Genomic DNA, 9,475 nt, shown 5'->3' on the forward strand with positions numbered 1-9,475 from the left:
CAAATCCTCGGTGCCCCTTTCCTGCTGTACAACCCTGTAGCCCCCCAAAACGACATCGTTTTGGGGTTTTTTTGTTTTTTTTTTTATTTTCTTTTTCTTATTTCTCTTCCGTCTGTGTTTGGTCTTCTGCAGAACAGAAAAGGGAGGGGAGGAGAGGAGAGGAGAGGGGAGGGGAGAAGAAGAAGGGTTCAGAGTGTTGGCGACGGCGAGGATTTGGTCTGCGGCTTCCAGTCTCGGCTCGGATTCTCTAGCTTGGGTCACGGCCGGCGAGGAGCTTCTCGGCGATGAGGAGGGTCACGGTCGGTGATGAGGAGCCTCTCGGCGATGAGGAGCCACCGCTCTCCTGCTGCTGATGCCGCCGTGAGGGGAGGAGCTTCTCGGCTTCCATTGCTGTCTCACTCTCTCTCTGCTTTCACTCTCTCTCTCTTCTCCCTTCCTCTCTCTCTTCTTCCCCTTCCCTCCCCTCCCCTCTGGTTTCTGTTCTGTAGAAGACCAAACATAGACGGAAGAAAAAGAAGAAAAAGAAAAGAAAAACAAAAAACAAAAAAAAAAAAAAAAACCCAAAACGACGTCGTTTTGGGGGGCTACAGGGTTGTATGGCAGGAAAGGGGCACCGAGGATCCGGATTCAGAGGGGTTAAGCATCACCTGCAAGCCACATTCCGTCATTACACAATTCACAATGTGGTTGACAATTTACTTTAGGAAAAATTGTATTTTACGCTATGTTTGGTTGAGAGATTTGGAGAGAGATTGGTAAAAAGAAAGGGAAAAGGTGTGTGAAACTAGGTGAAATATAAATATTTTATTCACATTTCACCTATCTTTTTCATTTCTCTTTCTAAATCCTTTCTCAAATCCCTCAATCAAACATAACATTAGTGAAACCGTGTGGTGTTTGGAAAGGTGTTCTAAATATATTTTTACTCATCGATTTGAGTATCGGGTTTGTTTTGAGTTTTTAAATTATAATTTTATACTTATTTTTTTTAAAAAAAAATTAGGTAGAAAAATTTGGCTAACCGGACGTCTGGTCAATTGATCAGAACAGTGTTTCATTTTATTTTTTATTTTTATTTTTATTTTTTTTGTACCTATTATTTTTATATTGTAAATAAAAAATATTTTCATTTTTTTTTTTTTAATTTTTATATGAGCTTTGAATATAATTTTGATTGTATGTTTGGTTACGAGTTGAAAGTTTTTTAATCAAATAATTTTTCTAATTTCAAAAACTCAAAACTTCCTAAAAAACTCAAGGGTGTTTTGGAAAGTTGGTAAAAAATTGACTTTTGACTTTTTACAAAGCTTTTTAACTTTTTGAAAAGTGATTTGAAAAGTTGGTAAAAAGCTGACTTTTTGCTTTTTAATTTAATATTTATTTATGGTATAAATCAAATTAAAATGACCAAAATACCCTTACCCAACATAAGAAATTTATTTTTTTTTATTTTTTTTCATAGGCCCTAATTTGTAATTTTACACATGCATTTTTAGCACTTGCCAAACCAATTTTCTGGCGTTTTTGGCACTTGTATTTTTGGACATTTTGTCCAAAAACGTGGCTTTTTGCTATGTTCCCAAAATGGCACTCAATTTAAAACTCACAATCAAATAAATTTTTCACACTCAAATCATAATTTCAAAACTCACAAACTCAAAATACAATTCTATTCTCAAATTATATTTAAAAAACCCTATCAAATGCTAGTTATATTTTTATGAAAGTACAATTCTCCTATGTGTATGAATTTTTTTTTTTTTTTTTTGTACTTTATGTAGTTCTTCTTGTATGTCAAAGTTGCAAACAAAAAAAAAATCATTTATAGTGTAATTTTTTTCCAACTAGTCCATGTATTTGAAATTTATCCATTATTTTAGTACTACTCGTTGTGTAATTTTAACGATATTTTAAATTAATAGTTATTAATTTAAATTATAAATTAAATTTTTTGCGTTAAAATTTTAAAAAAATAATGGGCAAGTTATCAATTAATAAATAGAATGAAATGTTCAACTAATATTTTGATTGTTTCACCTGAAAAGATTTTCGAATGAAAAATATTTTTTATAGAAAATGTTTTTAAAAAATATATATATTTTGTTTGTGTAGGAGAGGATTCAAGAAAGGAGTTGGAAAATTCGAAGATCTTCGAAGATCCTTGAAGAACAACTTCGAATTCTCTAGAAGAAATGTGAGAGGCTTAGATTCTTCAATGGTCTCAACTCAAGAACACAAGAGTAAAGGAGATGATGGAGATAAGAGATTGGGTGAAGAAGAAGGCAAAATGGCTAGAGAATAGAATAATGGCAAGGCTCTCCCATTGATCTCCCACTTTCACTCTCAAGGTTGATAATGGAGAAGGGAAATTAGTTCTTTCCCAAGAGTTAAAAATCTCCAAAATCCATCCCTGGTAAAGCTATGGGTGGGTGCTATTTATAGGCACCTCATGATGTAGGATGGAGCCCATGTGCAAGGCACATGGGGAATATTCTCTCTAACCACCTTGTCCGAGAAGGTGACCTCTCCGAGGATGAGACCTCTCCGAGGATGAGGAAAACCCCGAAGAGGAGATCAACCTCTCGGCGAACACTTCTTCTTAGCCACACCTAACCAATGATCCCCAATCATCTTAAAGGGTCAGGGGTAGTCACAGAGGACGTCCTGCCGCAAAATATTGCCGAGTCTCATGGACCCCCCGAGGTCGTGCCACCTTGACCCGGGTATAGGCTAGTTTAACCGAAGAGTGAATTTATCTCCACTCACCGTCCTCGGGATCGGGTCCTTTGTTCGAACTCCATTACGCCCATGGTTCTGGTGCGTAGATCCCGGAAAGCTCCGAGCCCGCAAGTGTTCTGGGACTCATTAACGGAGCGACTTCTAGATTGCGTTTGAATCCGTTCGAAGCCAGGTGTTTCGGATCTCTAGATTCGTGGATCCGAATCCTTTCGAGTCCGAGTGCCTCGGATCTCTAGGCTTGCTTAATACCCTTTTGAGTCCGGGCTCGAGTAAGTCTCTAGGTTCGTGGATCCGAACCCTTTCGAGGCTTAGAGCGATTCAGCCCGTTTGATGGCGATAAATCCGGGCCCACCAATCTTGGACGTGCGATAAATTCGGACCCACCAATCTTGGACTATTGGGCCTAATTAATTTAGTGGGCTTAAATTAGCTCCTCTTACATTTGCCCCTTGCGTGTATGAGAAATTTAAATTTCTCAGACATGCATACTGTCATTTCTTCGACCCTGCTTTGCATCACGTTCCCCAAAAAAAAAAAAAAAAAAAAAACATGTTGTCACGACAGAGCCTATGGATAAAGTTGATGACGCACTTCAATTTACAGAAAAAATTGACAAGCAAAAAAATTTTTTTTTTTGTACTCTTTTTTTTTTTTTTTTTTTTTACAAACAAGGCTCACACGTGTCCTTCTTTTTTTTTTTTTTTTTGCAAACACAACGGACCAATTACACAAATACACATATTCAGAATATTCTGAGGGTATATTCAAAGGATAATGCTTCTCTTTTCTATTTAAGGAAAGGGTCCCAAACCCTAAACCTTACAAACTTTGCACAGCCGCCACACTATTTCTGATCCTGCTCTCTCTCTCTCTACAGAGACCAACCCAGCGTTTTTCTTCTCCTTCAAGCAGCTTTCCTTCTCCTTCTTCAAGCAGCTCTGCTTCGGGTTTGCTCACTGCCGACTGCTGCAATTCTAGACACGCCGATACCATCCCAACTCTGACTGCCGCAGGTGTCGCGGCCCAGCCACCACCTTGTTCCAGCTCTGACGACCAGCACCGACATGAACCTCTCTGCACAGTCACAACTCTGCGACATCCCCAGCAACATCACTGCAACTTTCGGCCTCGGCTGCCCAGCACCGACCACCGTTAGCTCCTCTCTGCCCCGACTTTGCCTTCTGCCCCGGCTGTTCAGCGCCACCCACAGACGTCGCCCACTCAACGCGTCGTGTGTGGTTTGCACCGTAGCTCTAGGCACCGCCGGCAACGCGACCCGAGCTGTCGTTACTGCACACCAACACCGGCACAACTCGCAATTGATTCCCGTGGCCACTGGTTTTCTTTCTCATCTTATATATATATGGCTTATGATGTATATATATATATAATATTTTATTTTATTATATATATATGTTATTTTATTTTATTTTATTTTTTGCTTCGAATCTGCTGGTGCTTCGTTTTTTTTTCTTTTACTTTGCTGCTTGACAAACTTTGGGCAAATATATATATATATATTGATTATCATATATATATATTTTTTGTTTAGAGCTCGGATTACCCACATTAGCCTTGGCTTGTGCACAATCAATCGCTGCTTCCGGCTTCAGCTTATCCGACGTTGACCACGCACGTTCGCCCTCTCAACGCAACGTGTGTGGTCTTGCCCAAGCCTAGCCCAGTCTTGTTGATTACAGTCTGTAAACCTCTCTGATTTCAGCTTAAATTTCCAGTATCGGCTTCGGACTTCACCTCTCTAACTGCCCAAATTTGTAAGTATGACATTCGACCCCCTCTTCCGAATATAAATATATTTAAATATATATAAATATATTTTTGTGGCAATGTAGAGGGCTCAAGCAATCTGATGAAAATAAAAATAAAATAAATAAAAAAAAACTGAATCTGAATATGGACTCAATTTTTGTGGCAATCCCAATGATATTTTTTTAGCTCAAACACCATGATTTTGGCCATATGGAAACATGCACTAGCACTTGAAACCTTATTGAGGTGCTTGGCTTGAACATAATTTGTTGAACTTTATCACCGAGGAAAGGCCGAATATAACTTGTTGACTAGTATTTGAGCTCCATTTTTGATATGGAGAGAGAAAACCATGGACTTATGAATATGGACTTTGGAAAGGACATTCTTGTAATTTGCATAATGATCCATTGAATCTTGCTACTGATAAGCAATGTAATATACTTCGGATCTCGGGCCTGAAATTTACTATTGAACTTCACTCTGTCCAAATTTTGAGCCCCGTATAAATTGGACCTTTAATATGGAACATAGTGACTTTAAGAAATTGACCCGATTGAACTTCATCATGAAGCGACCTATGACATTGCACCTCTTATTGATGATAGAAGACGAAAATCTATATGTTGATGATGCACCAATTGGTATTAAAATTTGTTAAGCTTGAAGAATATCCGAGAAAATGAATTGTTGATGACGTCCGAAGTTGAATTTGTTGATAAACCCATCATGTTGCATGTAACAATATTCTGAATTTTAATACAGTCAACTCTTTAATATTTATACCGGTTATTTCAGCCATATGTCTTCTCAAAAGAAACCCGTAGCTCCGGGGTCATCAGAACCGGCTCTCATGAAAGAGAGGGATGTACCTCCGGCATCTGAGTGGAGGAAATCTCCTTATTTTGGTCGGAAGGACCCCTTCTGGCGGGCGGCTACCTCCACCACTTCTCTTCTATCTCCGAAGGGGGCTCCATTATGTCTCACTGAGGACACTGACTCTGGACACGAGGCCCTCATTTCTCCTTCCTTGGTGCTACGCTTTCGGATTGAGCGAGGGGACTTTCCATACAGTTATCCTCAGTTCAAGGCCTTCTCAAACCCTCCTTTTGGTTGGCAGGAGTGGGTCGATGATGTTCTCTCGGACAAGAGCTTCTGTCAGCGGCTTCAAGAGGCCCGCCTATTGATCCCAGTGAAAATATCTCGATCCCTATCCATCCGTCGCAACAATGCTAGCCTGGAAGCCATGGCTCTTCGGTGGAGCACCGAGACACACACCTTTATACTTGGCCAGCACGAGATGGGGCCCACCCTTGAGGATGTGTTCATGTTGCTGCGTCTGGAAGTGACCGGCCCTGATGCCTTCGACCCTGAGCAGACACCCCCCGAAGATGATTCTTTGATCCAATCTCTGAAGCTAAATCTTCAAACTTGTGGTCGGTGGAGTTCCGTTTTTGATGGTTCAGCGAGGAGGACTAGTCGAGTAAGGACGGACCGTGCCTCCTATACTGCATGGATCCGCCACTTCTTCAAAGATCTTCAGCCCTTGGCCAGAGATGCTGACCCTAACTCTCGGGAGTATGAGGTCGGTCCGATGTATGACTCCAGGCTCTATTTCTTGGGATTTCTGGCTTGCTTCCTTTCATTCTTCATTCTTCCGAGCACGCCTCCGGATTCCCTCAATCCTTTCGTCTTCCCCTTGGCAGTCAGGCTCTTCAGAGGAGATCGGATCCCTTTGGCTTCCCTATTTCTTGGGAATCTCTATTATCAGCTAGATCTACTACATCGAGATATGGTTCGCTCCGTGGGTCGATATGAGCCTGCCTCCTTTATTCACAGCCAGTTCCTGCTTTGTTTCTTCTTCGAGAGGTTCCCAAAATTTGCCCCTGCTCCGACTGTATTCGAGGCGGAGGTTCTTCGGGAGATAGTGGATAAAGATGGCATCCCCGTGCTCGATACTGATGGGTCTCGGACATTTGAGAAAGCGAAGTCTTGCCAGCCGTTGATTACACGTTGGTCACGTACCATTTCCACCTTATCCTTGAATACTCTAGTGGATGATCCCCGACGCTTTGTAGCACGGCCGTATGTATGCCCGCCTGTGGGTGTGGCCACACCGCTTATCTATCATGGTTCCTCCCGCTCGGTGTCCTTTCCTTTGCCGAAGAACATCCCTGCACCCTTTGTTGATATGCTGATTATGATCCGTCCGAGTTCATTACCGGTATGGCATGAGGAAGGCGTTGATAGTGCCGTTTATAGGCCTGACCGCGTAGCATGTCAATTCGAGTTTGATCAATGTGCCCCGGGGCCAGCACCTCCTTTATTATCATTTTCAGCTAGCTACGGGCGCTTCAGTCGCGGGCTTGTACACACCGTGCTTCCCATATCCGGCTCTTTGACGATGCCAGGCTTGAGTCGAGTAGGGGGTTTCACCCCCTCTTTCAGGCGGTATTGGCAGAAGAATATCGATGCGTTTATTGCATTTGTCCAGAGCAGACCGACCGTATGTTTGCCTCCGCCGATTTATAAGAAGGATTCTTCTCTTCGGCTACCCGAGAGCCGAAAATCTGACTACATGTACGAGAGTTTCTTCACCTCATCTGCTCCAACTGACCCTTCTGCTCGGGCATCTGCTTCTAGCTTGGCAATTACTTCTCCGGAGCCAGTCCCTTTGAATAAGGCCTCTGGTCCTCGGACGACCCGCCTTAAGAAGATGGCTCACAAGAGGACTTCTGATGCCAGTCCTTCCGCTCGTCGCCTTTCCAAAAGACTTCATGAGGTACCCGAAATTTTTGGTTTGAAGCTACTTTCCTTTTTGCGACTATACCTTCTAAAATGAAAACTTTTATTTGCCCATGTTGTGTAGGATCCTACGGTTGTTGACGTTCTCAGTACCGTGGCTCCTGGCCATGCTGTCTCCCCCAGGCCGGACTCAGACTTGGACGACACCCTCCCTTTGTCTGCAAGACTTGTGAAGATGCGCACCTCTCGTATAGCAGTTATAGATGATGACGATGATGAGGCTGAGTCCTCCGACCATTTTTGTGACCTTATTCCACGCATGCGTCGTCACTGCCCTACCGTAGCTGAGGAGGAGCGCTATCTTGGTGACGAGGTTATTGGGGCTCACCGTTCTGATGTTGAGATTACTGGAGGGACTGATGCCACAGAAATTGATGTCGTAGGCCATGCTTCTAGAAGCAATGTAGAGACGAGGTGCGCCTCTGGGAATGGTGTGGAGGTGGATGTGCTAGAAATCTCTGAGACTCGCTCTGGCACTTATGGTGATTCTCATCTTCAGGCCCTCCTTCCTTCTTCAGGGATGACTGCTACTGTTCAGGCTTCGTCAGACATTGAGATCGATCAGGTGCTCTCTATACGGCCAAGTGACCTTGCTGATGCTAGGAGTCCTTCAGTTGCTCCGGCTTTGCATATTGATTCTCCCTCTGGTAATCTTTCTTTCTGAAGTTTGTCATTTACTTCTATCTGTGAGAAATCTTTACTCAAATGGCTTTCCTGTTCCCTACCTCTAATAAGGCTTCCTTATCTTTTCTTCAGTGTTAGCTGCTACCGGGGTCCTGCCTTCACCTGCCTCAGACTCTGCTCCAGTGTTAGCTGCTACCGGGGTCCCGTCTTCACCTGCCCCGGACTCTACTCCGACTCTCTTTGTAACTCCTCACGGTTCTCCTTCTCAAGGGGGAACACCTGCCTTTGAGATGACTGCCAGAGGTTCTTCATCGCCAGTGCCTTCGAATATTTTGGATTTGAATCTCAGTGATTTCCACATTGATAGTGATGTTTTTGGTCTTTTCCCTTATCGTTCGGCATTCTCAGGCTCGGGACCTCTGCCGGGAGTTACCCCTCCGGGTGGTTCATCTAACCCGATAGACATTGGGGAGATTCCTGAGACTAGCAGCTTTCCGGCCCCAATTCCTCCTTCAGCTTCTGGCAAAGTATCATTTCTCCATTATTGGGTAGCTCCTGAGTTTGCTTCAGTTCTACAGCTTGTGCATTCAAGTTACCCGGAGACCTTTGCTTCATTTGCTTGCCAGTGTCCACTCATTCAGACTGCTCTTCTCGAGTCTTTTGCCACTATCTTATATAGCTTGGACAGGCAACGGTTGTGTGACCTTAATGGGAAAGTAGTCGAGACAGCGTATCAGGGGATCTCTGACATGGAGCGTCACCAAGTGGACTTATCATGGCTTCGGAAGCGCCTGGATATAGCTTCGAACGCCAGTCATCGGCTGGAACTTATGTCTGTGCTTGTCTCTTATCGCACCTCTATAGATGAGATAAAGGCAACTCTTCGTGAACTTGAGTCGGGTTATGCTCGGGCCTTGGAGACTTTAGAGGCACACTCTACTGTTTGTCCTCCAGATGTAGATGTGACGGGCAGCTTCTTCGAGGGTGTCTTTAGGAAAGATTGAGTTTTTTTTTTTATCATTACTTTCTTGCCCCTTTCGATAAAAATGTTTTATCTAGGACAATGCAATGAAATGACAAAATTTTTGTTGTTTGGATATTTTCGCATTGTTTTCTCATTCTACTTGATAAAATATTTATTTCGAATGATACAATGGAAAGAACAATCATATGCACATGTTTATAAAAGCTGAAATATTCTCATTAGTTCTTCAACTTTCTTGACAAAAGTATAATAGATTCACTGTAAGTGATGGGATAAAACATACACCATAGAGAAAACCAGCTTCTTCATAACGTAAGGGAAATACAACTTTTAGACAAAGTAAGAAAGTGAAAATGAATTTCAACATAGATGAGTCCAACTATGGGTAGTAATGCTTGATAAACTTTGCATTGAGCGGGCCAGTTCGGAAGCCGTCTTCAACCCTTACAAGTTTGTAGTACCCGCTTGAGCTCGCCTGAACCACCTTGTAGGGCCCTTCCCATTTTGGAGAAAACTTGGGCAAAGGCTGTCCTCGCATGATTGGGTCTACAA

General features: G+C 42.8%; 1 protein-coding gene across 1 annotated transcript; it reads left to right on the forward strand.

Annotated features, from left to right (window-relative positions):
• The first annotated feature begins 7,828 nt into the window (after window positions 1–7,828).
• On the forward strand, window positions 7,829–9,027 carry LOC145813363 (uncharacterized). Its single transcript, XM_082908654.1, has 2 exons — window positions 7,829–7,961; window positions 8,071–9,027. Exons 1-2 carry the CDS (start codon window positions 7,835–7,837, stop codon window positions 8,940–8,942), a joined length of 999 nt encoding a protein of 332 aa, XP_082764780.1. The 5' UTR covers window positions 7,829–7,834; the 3' UTR covers window positions 8,943–9,027.
• Window positions 9,028–9,475: the final 448 nt, after the last annotated feature.

The sequence above is a fragment of the Camellia sinensis genome, chromosome 15, assembly GCF_055761805.1.
Source record: "Camellia sinensis isolate YWXY chromosome 15, ASM5576180v1, whole genome shotgun sequence".
NCBI lineage: Eukaryota > Viridiplantae > Streptophyta > Magnoliopsida > Ericales > Theaceae > Camellia > Camellia sinensis.

Bases quoted from the DNA above. Each gene is read 5' to 3' on its own strand.
- LOC145813363 (XM_082908654.1), top strand. From the start codon at position 7,835: ATGACTGCTACTGTTCAGGCTTCGTCAGACATTGAGATCGATCAGGTG. The intron at 7,962-8,070 runs GTAATCTTTCTT...TCTTTTCTTCAG, and splicing joins GCATATTGATTCTCCCTCTG to TGTTAGCTGCTACCGGGGTC.